This window comes from Sarcophilus harrisii, chromosome 4 (genome assembly GCF_902635505.1).
Source record: "Sarcophilus harrisii chromosome 4, mSarHar1.11, whole genome shotgun sequence".
Classification (NCBI taxonomy): domain Eukaryota; kingdom Metazoa; phylum Chordata; class Mammalia; order Dasyuromorphia; family Dasyuridae; genus Sarcophilus; species Sarcophilus harrisii.
Window position 1 is genome coordinate 451,457,933 of NC_045429.1, and position 18,434 is coordinate 451,476,366.

Sequence of the window (18,434 nt, forward strand, 5' to 3'; positions counted from 1 at the left end):
CTCCCCCCTACCCTGCCTTGCATCTCCCGTGTATTTTTCCACATGTTATAGGTGGATACTATGGTTTCCTGATAGGGCAGAAGCTCCTCGAGGGCAGGGACTGACTCCTGGTTTTCATGTCCCAATGCTCCCACAATGAGCTCATTAAATGCTTGGTGATTAATCAGTTGGAGAGAGAAGGTCCCGGCCTCCACCGGCTGGTCAAGGACAAGGGGAGGGGACACCGCCGGTCACTCCCAAAGGGAGGGACCAAGGCCGGCCTCACCCAGGCTGATCTTGGCCCAGGCTCCACTGGCAGGGAGGGGGCGTGTGCTGTGATAAATATGAGGCTTGGCCCAGTCCCCTGAGCCCTCGCCAGCTGCTCCCCCCCCCCCACCAGCCCCGAGTCATGTCTGAGAAACCGTGTGACTGAAACCCAAGTCGGGGTCGGGGGAGCCCGGGGAGCCGGGATTTCGTCGGCGCCAGGACTCACTGAGAGGTCGGAACAGGTGCGCAGCCGTCCCTCTCCCCCTCCAGCTTTTGCTGGACCCCGGCACTTTGGGGGCTAAAACCAAGATAAGGGAGCTGAGTTTTCCCCAGACCGGTTGGATTTGCTCAGCTCCGGAGCCCTGGAACGATCCCTGACCAGAAGGTCCTAAACTGACCCCTAACTGGCGATGGCAGCCGGCCCCGTGGTCCGCTGGTCCCTAGCACCAGCCATAGACTGACTCACCTTTTCCCAGCCATGGCCCGAACCCTCGTGACCCTACCACGGACTGACCTCCCCACGCTGGCCATCCCCGGACATAGACTGACCCCCAGCCAAGGACCGCCCCTGAAATAAGACCCCCGGCGGAAGCCCCTTCACTCACCTCACTGATGCGGTCACCGGCACCAGTCACTACTGACCCCCAGCTTTACTTAAGGACAAACTGAGCCCTAACCTCGCCCACAGCCTTCTGTTCTCTGTCACATGTGGCCCTTGGCCGGGGCCACCTCCCAGCCCCCTCTGTGGATGACCCATGACCACCTGCCCCACCCCGGGGGTGCTCGGAGCACTTCTTCCCGACGGGGCCATGAGAACCTTTTCTCCCCGTCTCCCCCTCGCCCACAGGGCCTGCTGGTTCCAAGCCGGGTGTGACTCAGGCCGCCCGCCCGCTGCTGGAGAGCAGCTCACTGCCGGTTAATGGCTCATTCTCTGGCCCCTCTTCCCTGCTCTTTCATCTTTCTCTTCTTCCTCCTTTTCTCTGAACACACATGGGGATGATCTATAAGTAGATGCTCCCCATGTGCATTACTGGCTGTGAGAGCGGCTGCAGGTTTGCTCCGGACGGGAAACAAGGATACCTCGATTGTCTGTCTCTCTGCCCACTTTTCTGAGTGCAAGAAGGAAGCGATCCAGCATCACACAGGCCCCTGTGAATGTTTCCCTCGTCACCTTATGTGTTTTTCCCCCTTGGGTCCCGGTTTTCCCAGGCTGCCCAATGGGTCCACGCCCAGGAAGGAGGTCGAAGCCCCTGATTTTCCCGATTGAGGTCCAGACTGTTCTGCTGTGTGGATGGAGGGGGATAAGCAGCCACATAACAAATGGGGAAAGCTGGGGTACCTCTGCCCCCCTTTTAGGAGAGTCTCATTTCAGTCAAGTCCAGGTGAGGCTGAGGACCCGCCAATGTGCCTCCTCCTCCGGATTGGAGCATTGAGCACAGAGTCCAGCCGTGCCCCCCGAGCCTGGGGGACAAGCTGACCTCCCACCAAAGGGGCAGAGATGGTTCCCACATGGGAAATGCTGCCCGCTCATGGCCAGGCAAGGAGAAGGGCTTTGGGGAGCATCCCAAGGAGCAGAGAGGGTACCCTTGTCCAGGAGCAGGCAGGCAGAGGCGAGCATTTCCAATTTCCTGCTGACAGAAGAAATAACAACTCCTATTCTTGGGCAGCCTGCCCTGGCAAACAGCTTCTCCTCCGGGAAATAAGGGAGGCCCGTCAGCCTGGGGGTTGTGCAAACACAGCAAAGAACTCGGCCATCTCGGGGTGGGCTGTTGGGCAGAGACCACCCCGCCATCTTGGGAACGACCCGTCCCCGGGGTAAAGGAGCTACTCGGGGTTAGGCTCATCCTGCTCTCAAGGAAGAGGGGATGCACCCGCATCCATGAGGGGAAGGGGGCTACGGAGACCGGGGACTTCCGACAGTCTGTGTGACAACCCCCAGCTCTCTGGCTTCTCCTGGTCCAATGTTCTGTGAGGCTTCGGAAAGATGGCCGGCCAAGCCGCGCCATCCAGGTCTGAGCAGGTTACGGGAGGAAGGTCATCCCCGGCTCCATGGAGAAGGCCGCTTAGAATGAGCAGGATGCAAAAAGGGAAGGAGGAAGGGTCCAGGTGAAGGGAATGGTATGGCCAAAGGTGGGGGGGGGGGGGGGGGGGGGGGGGAGAGTGGGGACATACTTGATCATGGTTTTTTGCTGGATTGTAGAAGGAGTGACGGAGCCTATCCTGTCACTTAATGGGACTTTGCAAACATTCACGGGGCATGTTATTATCACTGGCCTGAGCCTCTCAGTGCCAGATTCTGTGCCTTTGACATGGGGTGTCTGAATTCAGAGAAATCTCAGGTCTCCCATTTGACCAAAACCCAGAGAATTGAGGTTGATACCCAATGGCAAAGGATCGGGGTTTCCAGGGACTCCGATTCAGGGATCTTTCCACCCCTTCCCACATTACTAGGAAGGGAGGAAACTTTCGGAAGGGAAAGAAGGCAGAAGGAACTTCAGGCCATCGTGATGTCCTGTGCATCTTTTTTAATTATTTAATCTCCCCAGAACAGTAAGGTTTCCCTTATGGGATGGGGCGGGGTAGGGAAGGAGTAAAAGCAGTTGCACAAAACTTGGCCGAGTCAAGCACGGCCCGGTCTTCCCCTGCACGAGAGTGCTCTGTGCACTTGGCCAGAGGCTCCGAGACCCCGTGGAGTCTCCCAGGGAGGGGAGGACTGCTCTGTTAAAGAACGAGCCATCGCTTCACCCGTTTCCATTTCCCTAAATTAGTGTTTTTGCTTTCTTTGGCCCAGTCAGCATCTCTGAGGAAACAGGCCCTGAGGCAGGAAAGGAAGCCAAGCAGACCAAACTCGAGCTGCTCGGGGATTGGTCAGCTTCCTCTCCGGGCACCCATCTGCCCCTTTGGTTGTTGGAAACTTCTCCGACCCAGCAGCCAGCCCATGCTCAACCTCGCCAGGATGCGCGCTTTCTTTCCTGCCCCAGGGCTGGACTTAAAAAAAAAAAAGCCTTATATATGGAGGGAAGGAGAGAAGAAGGGAGGAGGGAGTGAAGGAGGGAGGGAGAAATGGAAGAGATTGGCTTTGCTTCGTCCTTTCCAGCTTTAGCTCTGGGATAGCCCCAGTGACCCCCCAGCAGGTCCCATCCTGATGCCTTGTGTTTATTTGCATGTTGTCTCCCCACTCTGATTGTCCTCGAAGACGAGGACTGTCTTTGGTGTCTCTTTATATCCCCAGAGCTTAATACAGTGTGGCACATAGTAGGTGCTTTATGTTTATTGACTGCCAACACAAGCACCCTTTGATCATAGAACGTGGCACCTCCTCGATCCTCTGCCTTCCAACCCCCTGGGGGCGGTCAGTGCCCTCCCACCCACTTCTCAGAGCCAGGGCCTTTCTGGGGGTCACGGTTCTGTTGGGAGTCTAGGCCCCAGATTGTGACGTGGTGGGACTCCCCTTTAGGCCAGGGAAGACAAGCAAGTCTATGAGAGCCCGAGGACAGTCAACGTCCAGGTGTTTGTCAGTCAGCCCACAAACTGAGCAGCACCTACTGTGCGCAGGCATGTTGCTGGGCACTGGAGACATAAAAAACACTTGACTTTGGGGAGCTCATCTTCCTGGGGGACACAACACATACACGTACGGACATACGCAAAGTCGGTACCGGGAGCGTTGGTGACATGATTAGGGGCACAAGGTCTGGAAGGAAAGCAGAGACCCTCAGAGGAGGGGGCAGAGGGCCCCCGGGAGGGTCACACTCTTTCCCTGGCCACGGTGGGTGACACTGATTCATCAACGCCTCTCTCAGGCTATTTAAAGGCAGTGTCAGAGCAAACAGGGCTGGGGCACACGGAGGCTTCCACCCACCAAGGGGCCCCAGCAGGGCCGGCGTTCTTGGGGCTTGGGGGGGCCCTTGTTCTCCCCTCTGGGAAGAGTGGGCAGGACAGCACTTTGCTTCTTGGTCCATGCCGGCTCTTCCTCAGGGTGGGGAGCCAGGGCCTGGAGGAGCTGCCTCCCGGATGGCATTGCATCTCTGTGACGGGCTCATTGCCCTACCTGGGGGCCACCTGGCCGGGTGGATAACTCAGCTACAACGTGGGGAGTTGCCCAAAGAGTCATCCTTTTGTTCTGTTCCTTTCCCCCAGCCCATGCTTTAGTACTTGGGGAACAAGGGCTGGCTGTGAGGGCCCAGATCCGAATCCTGCTTGTAATACTTCCTTTAGCCTCAGTTTCTTTTTCTGTAAAATGAAGGATTAGGTCAGTTGGCCCTGGTTCCCGAGTGGGATGGGATGGAGGGTATCTGGATGCATTCCATGAAATAGAGGTGGTTGGGGGGGGTGCAGGATTTGGCTGGGTTCCTCCCCGTGACCCTCCTCCCTCTCTCTCCCCAAAGGCCATTTCCAGGACCTGCTGAACAAGTCGGAGCGGGCTCTCCAGGACACGTTCCCTGGCGTCCACGGGGACCTGTACACCCAGAACGCGCGGCTCTTCAGAGATCTCTACTCCGAGCTCCGCCGCTACTACCGGGGGGCCAACATCAACCTGGAGGAGGCTCTGGCCGAGTTCTGGACCCGCCTGCTGGAGCGGCTCTTCAAGCAGCTGCACCCCCAGTACGTGCTTCCCGACGAGTACCTGGACTGCATGGGCAAGCAGGCGGAAGCCTATCGGCCCTTCGGCGAGGCGCCCAGGGAACTCAAGCTCCGGGCCACCAGGGCCTTCGTGGCTGTGAGGTCCTTCGTGCAGGGCCTGGGGGTGGCTATCGACGTGGTCAGGAAGGTGTCCCAGGTGAGTGCCGATGCAGCGCCCAGCCTGGCCCAACGTCCAGAACACGCCATTAACTCTGCAGAGGCGCCTGGGAGCTCTTGTGGGGGGGCCCAGAGTCCAGACCCTGAGCCTCCCAAGCAGCCCCCTGAAAACGCCTGCTCATAGGGCCCTTAGAAGTGACTGAATCCAAATAGCAAAGTCCTGGATTTGAGGGTCACCTTTGTAGGCCGCAGTGACCCGGGCAACCCCCAGGACCAGAAAGTTTCAGGGAGGGACCAGAGAGGAATAATAAAACACACATCTGCCCGCTCTGGCAGCGGAGGCGGGGAGGGCTGGGAAGCCATCACGGTGTCGCGGTGGGGGCTGCTCCCCCAGGGTAACTCATAGCTCCCAGCCTGGAAGCCTCTGCGACCTCCCAGTGACTGTTACCTTTGCATCGTCCCTGGAGGCAGAAGCTCCTCAAGCACAGGCCGTTTCACTTTCTCTAACCATGCTGTCCCTCACCCAGGTGCTCACAAAGCCTCCCTTTTCCCCAGTGTGGAAGCCCCCAGGGTGGCCCCAGATTGCAGGGCTTCTCCACAAAGCCGGCCAATGGGGGCCGCCAGGGGACCAGAACTATGGGAAGATGCAGGATTTCCCCTGTGTTAATCCTGCTTCCCGACTGGGGGGTGGGGGAAGGCTGTGAGCTAGAGCACCGCCCCTGAACGTCCCCTTCCCAAGGGGATCTCATTGTTCTCAGGCTCCGTACCTGCCCCGTTACTAGTCTCGGGCACCTGGCCTACCCCTGACGGGTCTGGGAGCTTGTCTGGACCAGTTAAGTAGCAGCCCCTGGGCCTTCCTCTGAATCCCCCCACTTTGCCGCTCCTCCCAGGTCCAGCTCTCCCCGGCCTGGATCCTGAGCTGGACTAGGCCCTGTCCTGCATCCTGTGCAGATGAGCCTCCTCACCTCCGCCTGTTTCCCCATCTGTGGATGAGCCAGACATGGTGGCTTCTGCCGTCCCTCCCAAAGCTAGAATCCCGGGGCACTGACGCTTCAGACTTCCCCCCGTCCCACAGATCACTCTCCTGCATCGTGGGGTCGGGGACCACTGACTCTGCCCTTGTGCTTGCAGGTACCCCTGGGGCAGGAGTGCTCCCGGGCCATCATGAAGCTGCTCTACTGCTCCCATTGCCTGGGCGTCCAGAGCCCCCAGCCGTGCTCCGGCTATTGCCGAAACGTGATGAAGGGCTGCCTGGCTAACCAGGCCGACCTGGACACCGAGTGGAAGAACCTGCTGGGTGAGAGCTTCTCCGGGGCTGTCCCTATTCCAGTCCAGCTCCATCTCCCCCCACCCCAGGGGCCCTTCTAGTCTCCTCCCACAGACTCTGGGAACCCTATCGTCCATTCGGGTTCCTTAGAGAACTGACCCGAGTCTTCAGAGATGCTCCTCCTGCCCCCCAGGAAAAGGCCAGTTAGGTCTGGATTGAGGGGATAGGGGGCGCATACACATTAGTGGGCCAATATTACTGTAGGAGACATCAAGGCTGCCTTTACTGTCTTGGCATCCTTTGAAATCCCCCAGCATCCTCCTCTAGGACCTGGTTTCCCCTTCTCTAGCTTGCTCTTTGGGGCTGAACTAGACTACAGGGGAAGGGGATGTCTTGGGGGAAACACCCGCAGCCCAGTAGCCCCCTCTGGAAGCCGAGCTGCAAGAACGAGCGTCTCGGGGATGTTCCCCCCACCTTTAGCCATCTTGGGACTCAGAACGATGATTTTAAATCCTTGTGATAGTTGGGATTGCCAAGGTTGGCCAAGAGACTTTTTTCTCACCTGAGATCCCCGGAGGTCAGACCCCTGCCTCGTTTCCTCCCCCCGAGAAAGCGCACGTATCCCACAGAGCGCGAGCCCCCCACTCACGCCCCTGGCTGTGTTCCCCACAGAATCCATGCTGCTCGTGGCCGACAAGTTTGATGGCCAGACAAGCGTGGAGAGCACCATTGGGACGATCCACGTTCGCATCTCGGAGGCCATCGCTGCCCTCCAGGACAACAAGGACACGCTCACAGCCAAGGTGGGATAACGGCCCATGGGGGGAAGGGGACAGCCCTGGGTCAGGGTTCGGGCCCCCAGGCAAACACCCCATGGATGGGCAATGAGGGTTGGAGCCTAACAGTCACATCTCCACTCAGGGCAGAAAAACCACAATTTCTTTTCTCTAAAATGGGCTCCAAGAGGCCGGGGAGGGGGGGTTCTATGACCTTGCAACATCTCAGACTCCCGCAGCCCCCCAGGCAACCCTTTTAGCCCCCTCAAAGGGCAGAATGGCAGAGGGAGTTCGCCGGGCATCCAACACTGATTATCAGGGGGCTGATACCAGAGGAACTGCTAAAAAGTTCTACGAGAGAACGTTTCCACACTGGGAGTTCCTGTCACCCCATAAAATCTCCAGTCTGGGCCCACGCCAGTACGGGTGTTGGCTGTGATACCAGAATGGCCACCCCTGTGACCTCAGCCTCCAGTTCCTCATCCCACTTATGCTTCCAGGCCAGATCCAAAATAGTCTCCCCCCCCCCCAAGAGCCCAGGAGAGGGCTGAGCGATTCCACCCGAAAGGAAGCAGGGAGGGAGCCGGGGAGAGATTTTCTGAACCAAGATGCGGGGGCCTCGGCTCACCCTCGGGGTGGCTTTCTTTAGGTTTTTCAAGGCTGTGGAAACCCCCGAGTGAGCGGCAAGGGCTCAGGCGGAGAGGAAAAGAGACGGCGAGGGAAGTCTGTGGCAGAGGAGAGGCCCTCGGGGATCGGGCTGGAGAAGCTGGTGAGTGCGGCCCAGGGGACCGGGCCTTGGATGGGGTGGGGGGCCGGGCTCCCAGGGTCCCTCAGAGCTCACCTCCAACAATAACAACGGAGGAGCCATCAGAGGGAGCCTTTGCAAAGGGCACTTTTACACGGATTATCTTACTTGAGCTTCACAAAGGAGGTTTCATTATCACCCCCCCTTATACAGATGAGAAAACTGAGGTTGATCCTCGATCATAGATTTGGAAATATTCCAAAGGAGAACTGAATCCTGGGACTGAGGGGACTCTGAGGCGTTACAGAGCCTGAGAGTCTTATTTTACAGATGAGGAAACTGATACCTCAGGACTTGTCCAGTCCCTTAGCTAGTAAGTGTCTAAAGTGATTTGAACCCAGGACTTCCCGATTCCAGCCCTTTATCCACTCTAACACTCAGCCTTCTTTGCCATAGCTAAGTGGGACCCTTGGTTTACTCTGCCCGAGTCACTTACCTGCTGCCTTCCTCGGTTTCCTCATCTGTAGAAGGGTGATAATAATAGTCCCTATCTCTCAGAGGAGTTGCGAGGTTCAAATGCATTAATATTCTTAAAGCAACATAGTAGGTGCTTAATAAATGCTTCTTTTCTACTTAGAAATTAAGCACTTATTAAAGTGCCCATTGTGGGCTAATGTTCCTAGATCTCAAACAAGATCAGTTCCAAGGCTGGGAAACTTATTGTTTCTCCCAGGCTTCTCCTACACTTGATCCCACCCACCCCCATTCCAACCATCCCTTGAACCTCATCCTGGCTCTCCCATTCCCCTCCTTAGGTCTCAGAAGCCAAAGCCCAGCTCCGGGATGTCCGAGACTTCTGGGTCAGTCTCCCCAGAGTTCTGTGCACCGAGAAGGTGGCCATGAGCTCGACCCTTGACGAGCGTTGCTGGAATGGGATGACCAAAGGGCGGTGAGTGGCAGACCTTCCCCCAAATCCTTGGCTAGACAGACAGCAGCTTTCCTGGCCTTCCTGGCCCTTCTCCCCCCATACGTTCTTGTATCTTCCTACTCTGCCTTCCATGTCCCATGTGTCCCATCCAAACCCTAAGTTTGTGAGTGTTTTCTACTCATCTTTCCTCCCTTTCATTGAACAGACAAAAAAGAGAAAACAAATCATTCAACACTTAACAGAGTCCAGAGTAAAACAAACCCTCACGTTAGCCACATCGGAAAATGTTGGTCTCTTCCCGTGTTCCTTCCTTCCTTCTCTGTCCCTCAGGAAGGGAGGGACACCTTCGCTCTCCGGCCCCCGGTTTATCGCTGCAGTGATCAGGGTTCTAAAGTCCTTCCACGCTGTTTTTCTCTACGATGTCACCGTATACGGCATTGTCCCAGTTTTTCCCACTTCATTTCTTAGGGCACATTATCACATACATACATTCAGCTGCTCCCCCAGATTTAGTTTCCAATTTCAGCCATCACAGAGGGAGCAGCTGTGACGATTTCATCCAAAGGCCTTTGGTCACAGACTGTGTGTCTGACCCCCAGCCCACGGCCTTCAGCTGCTCAGTTTGGGGTCTGGGAACTGCCATGGAAATGGGGACTTTCCTCACGGATACAATGACCCAGCTGGGCAGAGCGATCCCTAAGCCTCCTCCTGGCTCTAAATTTAGGAGTCCGTGCTCCCATCCCCTCTGCATCTCCGGGCTCGAGTTCTGCATCTGAGGGTTAGATGGAGAGGAGGCCCTTACTCCTAACCTCCCGGGCAAGTCACTTAACTGAAGCTCTGGGCTTCTGAGCCCCTTCTCAGCCATTAAGAGTCATGAGAGCCCCCCCTTTTCTTGCATAGGATGTCTCTGGTTTCACTAACGTGAAAGATGTGCCCTTAGTCCGTTCCCTCTGAAGGCGGCAGGTTTTGGCAGCAGCCCCTGTGTCCATTCCAAAAAGCGGGGCCCCGGGCACAGAGAGAGACGTTCGCCTCGGTGCCCACTAGCTACGAGACGATCACAGGGTGGGACGGGACAGAGGGAACCAAAGCGGGCGTCAAGATTTGGGTGTGTGCCCTTCCCCCGCAGGTACCTCCCCGAGGTGATGGGCGACGGCTTGGCCAGTCAGATCAACAACCCTGAGGTGGAGGTGGACATCACCAAGCCCGACATGACCATCCGCCAGCAGATCATGCAGCTCAAGATCATGACCAACCGCTTGCGCAACGCTTACAACGGCAATGACATCGACTTCCAGGACACCAGTGAGTGGGGGGGGGGGTAATGGGGCGCAAACGGGAGCCTCCTTCATCCCTCACCCCAAAAGAGCGAACTAGCCTCAGCGTGGGGCCGCCACGGGGATCCCCCTCGCAGTCACTGTCAGAGACCAGCGTCGGGGACAGGGACTCAGCCTGGGGTCTGCTCTGGGGGAGTCACAGATTTGGGGAGGGGGCAGAGCGTGAGCTCATAGATCTAAGCCCAAGGGTTCATGGGGTCCAGACGTCCCCCAGGGTTCCCTTCCTCACCCCCTGCTCCTCCTTACAGGCGATGACATCAGCGGCTCGGGGAGCGGCGACGGCTGTTTGGACGAGGTCTGTGGGAAAAGACTGAGTAAAAGTCAGAGCACGCGGCAGCCCGAGACCCACGCCATCCCCAACCTGTCAGAGCATGACGGGAGTAGTGCCCCCGGCTGCCCCCAGCCTTCCTCCCTGCTCCTCCTCCTCCCCCTAGCCCTTGCCGCAACATGGTCCCTGGGGCGATAACCGCCCTGCCGGCCAGAGGGACTATGGCCGAGGCCGGCCTTTGCCAAACCGGACGGACGCTGTTTGATTCATCTCGGCAGATGGCGAGAATGCACGCGAGCTCAAGGGGAAGGGCGGTGACCGAGAGTGACCGTGGCCCCCGAAGCCTTCATCCACTCTGACTCTTGGGCCCCAGGCCCAGACCTGGCTGTTTGTTTGTTTTGGTTTTTCTGTTTTTTTCATTTCCTTCTTTTCCGGGGGCTGCATGAGGCTCTCCAGTTGATGGCGCCTCCCCCAAAGGATCTGCAGCGGGAGACCCCCGAGGGTCCGGCAGCAGAGGGTGGCGGGGGGCCGAGTCTGAATGGTTCCTGCCCCTCGAGAAAGCTGAGTGCCCGTGCCTTCCTTCCCCCAGCATCCCTGCAAGCAGCCGTTCCCCATGTGGGAGCCGATTCACGAGCTTATCCCGAGCCCTGCCCTTGATGCAAAATCCTCCAATGAAGATCTCAAGGAAATAAGTCTTTCTCCTTAGTTAAAAATTAGTTCTCCGAGCAGCCGGCGGTCCTCGGCCCGGGAGGTGCCCAGGAGGGGGAGTTTCTATTCTGCATGAGATTCCAAACTTCACCCCCATCTCCACCGACACTCGAACCCGTGACTCCGCTTCCATGGCGTTGGACGTTGAAACCCAGCGCGCTGCTGCCGAGCAATTGGAACCCCCCACTCTGCGTTTTCTAGCCTGGCCCCAGCACCCTTTTCTCAGTGAATCTGACCATCAAAGGCTCTGTTTACAATTCAGGCTTCTTGGAGATACTGGTCCCCAGTGTCCAATGTTGGAGGGAGCTAGTTCAAAGGGCACTAGAGGACGACACCATGGCTGGATTCGGGGGTTATCTCATTGCCTGACCCAGGAATGGGCAGTTCCTGCGCCTGGTTTCCCACGAGCTGCCCCATCTCTCAGCTAGGATCGCTGAGGCTCACGCAGGGCAGAAGCCTTTCCTCGGGTCCCACAGCGGGTCGGCTGCTTGACCCCCTGAGAAGACAGCCGCTCCCCTAGATCACACCAAAGCACCCTCTCCACGTTAGCATTTCGGTTTTCCTTTGGCCCATCGCTTCCCATTCCCTGTAGCCTTTGCCTTGATTGTCAGGAGGGAACTTAGATCCCGAGGTTTCCTTTTTTCATTTTTAAGTATCCACAGAGAGAAAGATGTCCGCTTCCCCCGGCAGAACCTCGCCCTTCATGGGGTGTCGGGATCCACGGGCCAGCAAGTCCCAGCCCCAAAGTGTGACCGGACCCCCCCAGTTCCTAGCCAGGAAAATCACGATGGGATGTTATGCTCTGTTACTCATTGGTCTGACATTGTAAGCTTTTTTTATCTCTTTTTTTCTTTTGATGGGGAGGTCGGGGCAGAAAGGTTGAGCCAAAAGGCTAAGCTTTTACATGTAAGGGTTTTTATAGGTTTGCATAAACTTTTCAATACTCCACATCCCATTTCCACCATTAAGAACACTTTCTTGGAATGATTTTTCAAGAAACCTTTCTTTTGAGGAAGGCAAAATGGAGAGAGAAAGAGCTTATCTGGGAACGAGAGAAAGGGGGGTTCGAGTCCCGCCTGGGCGTCCTCAGCCAGTCGTCGAGAAGTCAGCATTTCTTAAGCGCCTCTTGTGGGCCCAGCACTGTGCTAACTATGGCGTTCTTCTAGACGCCGCGACCTGGGGCAGTCTCCCCTCCAAGCCCGGGCCGGTCCCTCACTGAGAAGTCCAGGCAGAGAGAGAGCAGTTTCCCATGAGACCCCAGGAGCAGCCATTCATTCCCTACCGCCTCCAAAAAAAGCGGGTGTTCTCTGCAGTCTCCCCTGAAATTCAGCCTCACAGAATCTGGCCCCTTTAGACCTCGAGCCTAGGAGCTGTCACAGTGTTACTGAGCTAGAGCATCCGTTGCTGGGGAGGAGAGGCCTCGGGGGGTGGGATGGGGGCTGCCTCGTGGAGTCCTGCAAGCACAAGGCCAGAGCTGCCCAGTGGCTCCCTGATGCTGCATTCTCATTGGTGCTATGCCATCCTCCCCCAAGCCCAGGCCCTCTGGCGATTCCGTCTCCCCATTCAGACCCCGGCAGCCATTCTTCCCCAGGTTACTCCCCGCCACCATCTTAAGCAGTGTTATCCTGGCCTTTTCATTATTTTAAAAAAGGGGGGATCTTGCAGGGAGAGCCCTTAGGGGGAACTGGGGTCCAGATGTGGCCCCTTCCACCTACCTTAAATAGCATTTCTTTTCTTACTGCTCTGGGAAAAGAAACTGACTGGCCTAGTCAGGGGTCTTTAAATAGGACCCGCTGTTCTTGATAAGAGGAGAAAGGGCTAGAAACAGATTAAATTTGTCCCTGGAAGGGACATGGAGGACAGGAACCTTCAAGCATTCTCCTGGAGGGCCACATGATCAATCTTAATTTAATGCCCATTATCCCTTGGCCTGAACGTGCTAACTGGATAAAACACTAGAAACTCAGTGGGTTAGAAAACAGATTTAGAGCCTCAATCTAGACCCTTTCTATCATTTGACAGTTGAGTAAACTGAGGCTTGGAGAGAGAAACTGATTAAGATCACATAGATGGCAAATGACAGAGGCCAGAGTTTTTGCTAAAAAAAAATGTTTGCTAAAGGGCTCAGGTTGGCCATCCCTGGCCCATGGGTCCCATGCTGGGACTGCCCTGAAAGGACACTTTAAGCCCCCAAACCTTTAGGCCAGCCAGCTCCCACGGCCTCCAGAGCATCTTGCAGGGAACGAGTTAAAATCCCAAAATTGCCGCTTGCCATTCATCGCCGTTCCCATAATTCCACTTCATGTCACAGTCTGGCTAGAAAATGAAAACAGCATCAACCCAACTCCTGGGGAGGCCGTTCAGACCAACCAATACCTTTCTAACTTCCCAGGCCAGTGTCCCCCAGTCTTAAATGCTGGCTTCCCATCACGACTGGGACATGCACTCCCCCCTCCACCCTCCTTCTGTTTGGAACCCGTGAGACGCCATGGCTCATGGACCCAAGAAAATCTCATTCATGCAAAAGCCAGGCCCGGCTTGATGCCTTTGGATCAGTCCCTTCCCGAGTAAGAAATCATATTCCGGCCCAGTTAAGCTAGAACCCGCACGGAGACCCCCAGCAAAGTGTAAGCTGTGATTGTGGCCTTCATTAGCACAGGTCAGAGAGGGAGGAAGGGGTCCGGAAGCCATTTCATCCGCTCCCTTTTTACAGATGAGGAAACTGAGGTTCAGAAAGAGTAAACATCAAAACGGGGGATCGCAACACGGGTCTTCTGACTCCAGTCAGCAAGAAAGTTACAGCTCTTGTGCTCAGCCATTAAAATCACTCAACTTAGCAGCATTCATTAGGCGCTTACTATATGCCAGGGAATAACAACAGGTAGTTATGGGCTTCCCTCTCCTCCTTTTCCCCTGCAAGCAGCCTAGCCCAGGACAGTCCCCCCGTATGGGGACGACACAGGAGCAGTAAATAGACAGTATCCATCCTCCCACAATTCACAGCCTAATTTGGAAAACAACATTCAAAAAATTGTGTTCCAAGAGGCTTATCAGTTTCAAGCTTTAATAATCATCCCAACTTAAGTAATTATTAAAGCTTAAAACTGAACTTAGACTTTTGGGACACTTTATGTATTTCCACCAAGTGGGTTGAGTTGGGGGTGGCCACGAGCTTTGGGGGTTGGACAATAAACATTAAACTTCTGCCCTTATGTTAAAGTACTAACCGGTACCACCTTAGTGGTAAAAGACCATTTGGGAGAGTGGTTCATTGTAATATAAAATAAAGTAAAAATAAATTTAATTTAAACCTCCCATCCCCCAAATGGAGAGTTCATTTTGCCCACTGCTTAACGTCCCAATTTCTACAAGTCAGGTTTGGGATGGAGCGGGCGAGGGGGTCAGAAAAGGCTTTGAGAGCACAGTTGCTTTCCACTTCCAAGTCACATAAACCTTTTTGTTTTCTGGTGGGCTTACGAAGGGATAAGGACAATTCAATAAAAATGTTTTAAAAGCCTTCAAATTATTCCTTTGCTTTGAAAAAAAAGAACGCATCTCTCTCTCTCTCTGTGCAAAATGAACATTTCCTTCACTCCCTGGCAGAGCTGGCCAGATAGTTATAAATTTCTTTCTGTTTCCAAGGTACCTGTAACTATCTTGCACTGTTTATTGGAAGGTGGAATATGTTCTTTGAATCCTTGTATAAATAAAAAGGCTGGAGACTTAAACGGACGTCGGCGCCACAAACTCTTACCAGAGTGTCCAAAGCCTCCTTTTGTGTTTGCCCAATCGTGTGACGACACTAGGGCCGTGACCCCCTGGTCCTTGCTTTCGAGTTAAAACCTGGAATATCCCTCGGGATTTCTGGGTCCTCACTCCCTGCTCTGAATGAATGAATCCCCGCTATCTAGCGGCTCATTTCTTAATTGGGGGAGACAGTGCGATCAAGGCAGACGGGAGGAAGGGGTCCGAGGTGGACGGGGCACATTGGGTATCTCAGAATCTTAACCATGTCCTCCTAGACATTTAGAAAGTGGTGACGTGACCTTAACCTTTGGATAGATCCATGATCGGTCACCAAAGGAGCCCTTCTTAAGCAGGCTGGGAAAGGGGGAAAGGCAGTGACAGTCCGGGGGAGGAAGGGGAGGGCTTTCAAAGACAGCATTCATTAGTGGATCCCTATTCATTTAGAATCCACATTGTAAAAAGAATAAGTCATCAAATGATCACAAATACTCTTCATAAGCTTTTAGCCCCATCCACTTCAAGCATCAAGGCCGGAAGATCCCATCCAGCCATTGAGGCTGGTTTTCCAAATCACCCAACCCTTCCTTCCTTCCTTAGGAACATACACCTAAAGCTGGAAGGACCATTATGAGCTGGTTAATTCAACCTTTTTTTTTTTTTTTAATAACAAAGGAAACAGATCAAAGGAAGTCCAATGATTAGCCCAAGATTATACAGGTAGTCTTAGTTTCAACCTCTCTTTTTTACAATAAGGGAAACAGATCAAGGAAAATCCAATGATTAGCCCAAGATTAAACAGGTAAATCCTAATTTCAATCTTTCTTTTTCACAGTAAGGGAAACAGATCAAGGGAAGTCCAATGATTAGCCCAAGATTATACAGGTAATCCTAGTTTTCAAATACACCATCCCACTTACAAAAAGCCAAAATACACAATCAACACCTGTTCCAGATTATATGGAACTGAGGGTATTATATGGGATTAAGTATCAAGTAGGATTTGAACCTGGGTCCCCTCTCAGTTGGTGATGTTCTTTCCATTGCACCAGGTCACTCCCACGCACACCAGGTCCTGTGCCCCTGGGCACGTCCCCAACCTATTTGGATTCAGCCTCCTCATCTCGGAGAATAAAGCCCGAGCGAGTCGGCAATAGCCCCGGCATTTATTCCTGTGGAGGCTACGCTTGGAATAACGCCACAGAAAAGCACGCTAAGACTTACTAAGTAGGGTTTCTATGTCAACACAGATGCTTCGGTGTAATTATGTTGAGAGGGTGGTGCAGCGAGGAGAAATATCTCCCATTCACTGTCATGAAAATGGAGAGATCCTTTTTGGATGCGGGACTGAATACAATTAACAAATCTGGTGGTTGAATGGCAATGACGTCTGAGAGTGCAATGCTAAGGAAAATAGGAGTCTTCTGATCCTTCTTCTAGCTCCCTCCTCCTCCCACTCCCCACCCCCCAAAAAAAGGTGGGGAGGGGGCTGTTTTAGGACAAGGCGAGGATGAGGGAAAGGGCAGGGCTGCCTCTATTGGGAGAGAGGCCAGGGAGCCATGGGCACAAGTGGAGCACGTCAGCTCTGGTTTCCCCATTTCCTCAGTCAACAAGAGTCATCAAGATGGAAAGGAGAGTACCAACATTGTGAGGGGAACTCGAGAAGCCCGACAGGGGGAGGACGCCAGGGCTCCCAGGCTCACCTCGACCTGACAAACGCATCCCAACGTGCCCAGAGAACATGGCAGCTAGAGCTGCCCGGGCTGCCATCAGGCGCCGATGACAGATCCCGGCCGAAAGGCCCGGAGATGGGCACGTGGGACATGGAAGGGAGAATAACGTCCAGTCGGGCAGCCGTGGGCTAGTGAGCTCGACCCGTCCCTGGCAAAATCTGAGAGCAGCCGACTACAGGAATGGTTTGTGATCATTCCAGGCCTGGAGGTTCATTAACAACAAATCATCCAGAGTTGTCTCCCCCACAAGGTCACCCCCCACCACCTACCGGAGAAGTCCCGCTGCGGCTACTACATTAATAGACAGAAGTGTCCCCAGTCGGAATAATGCAGGCTTTAAAAATATGTAATAGTAGTAATAATAATAATAATAAAGTCTTGCTATCCTTGAGGATGAGACCTGTGTGATATTATAGTCAGGTGGTCAACTTTATCATCCTAGGTCTCGGTTTCCTCATCTGTAAAGGGGAATTATTTTAAATGGCCTTTCTTGTTCTATGATCCTTCAACCAGTCTATGGACTGGAGAATTGTCGGGGCACTCCCCAGCCTGGTCCCCGAGTCCGAGCTATCAATGTCCTTAACACGTGGTATCCAGCCCCCGTCAGGCATTTTAGTCCCTTTTCTCCATGACTGATCAAATGAAGAATTAATCACATGCAGAATTGATGACGAGATCACTATCAATCTGGGAGATTTCTCTCTGATATGAGGGGCCAGGGCTCTATCTTTAGCCTGGTTCTAATCAACATCTGCATCTGTGACTCATATAAAGACAGAGATGACCCAGTTATTAAACGCACAGGTAACTCCCAGCTAGGAAGGAGACACAAACACCAGCTGAAAAGCTGAATATTCCGGATTAAATGGGCGCTTTAAACGAGGTGAAATGGGACAGGCAACTTGTGAGATTCTGCACCTTGAGTTCAGCTGCACAAGTGGAGCTTGGGAGCCACATCTGAAAGGGGAGGCGGAACCCGGCTTTTTGTGGACAAGGCTCAATGAGAACCAATGCGATTTTAGACCGGGCTAACACGAAACCTATTCATTGGAATCCCAGAGCCTACAAGAAAGGGATGGGCTCACTCAAGTGTCGCCCCCAGTGTGGACACCATCTTTTCAGGAAGCCACTGGCAACTCAGACTGGTTCAAAGGAGGGAGACCTCTGAAAATCCTGTGATGGGTGAAGGATCAGACCTCAGAAGCCATCTGGCCCAGTATCCTACAAGGAGGAAACTGAGTCCCAGCAGGCTCACGTGGATGTAGTTAGAGTTATATAATAAGTGTCAGAGTTGAGCTTCAACTCCAAAGCCCTTTCCAGAGGGGTGTTCCCAAAGCTTCCTAACTCCAGATGAAGGGTCAGAGAATGAACATTTTGGAACAACCCCAATCCTTTTTGACTCAGAGACTGTGTCTGCACGTGTACATCAGGGAAATCTGGAACAAGCCCGATCATGGATTCCAATGGACCTTCAAAGAGGCAGAATGGGAGCTACTGGGGCAAGAAGGGTAAGTTCCTATTTCTGAGGTCAGCATAGACATTGCTCTCCCACCTCCTGAAGCAAAGCAAGTCATAGCAGGGTCATGGATCACTTTACAGAAGAGACAGACTCAGGAAAAAATAAAGATCTTTCAGACCCAAAGAGCTCAGGAGCCACCCCCCCCATTTCTGAATGGGGCCCAACTGAGGCCAAAGTCACACAGCCAAGTTCAGAAGCCAAGACCCCAACTCCAAATTCACCACGACTTAATCCAGAAAAAGATAACCCAGGATAGAGCACAAGTCCTTTGGCATCTCCCCAATACCTCCATGAAGAACCCCAGCCCTTCTTAGCACATCCAGCCACAAAGAAATGGCTTGGGGGCCCCTTCGTTCGCACCCTACCCACCTGCCCCTTCTTCTGTAATGAGGCACCCATCAGACAGAAAGGATCCAAAGCCCACTC

At 54.0% G+C, this 18,434-nt stretch overlaps 1 protein-coding gene across 1 annotated transcript in view; it reads left to right on the forward strand.

The window, feature by feature from the left end:
* Positions 1–14,765, forward strand: part of GPC1 (glypican 1) — a 144,034-nt gene extending 129,269 nt beyond the window's left edge. The window contains exons 4-10 of the mRNA XM_031968753.1: positions 4,635–5,026; positions 6,118–6,283; positions 6,926–7,056; positions 7,679–7,798; positions 8,590–8,723; positions 9,829–10,004; positions 10,285–14,765. Coding sequence (XP_031824613.1) covers positions 4,635–5,026; positions 6,118–6,283; positions 6,926–7,056; positions 7,679–7,798; positions 8,590–8,723; positions 9,829–10,004; positions 10,285–10,502 — 1,337 coding nt within the window. The 3' untranslated portion in view covers positions 10,503–14,765. The remainder of the gene's footprint in view (positions 1–4,634; positions 5,027–6,117; positions 6,284–6,925; positions 7,057–7,678; positions 7,799–8,589; positions 8,724–9,828; positions 10,005–10,284) is intronic.
* Positions 14,766–18,434: the final 3,669 nt, after the last annotated feature.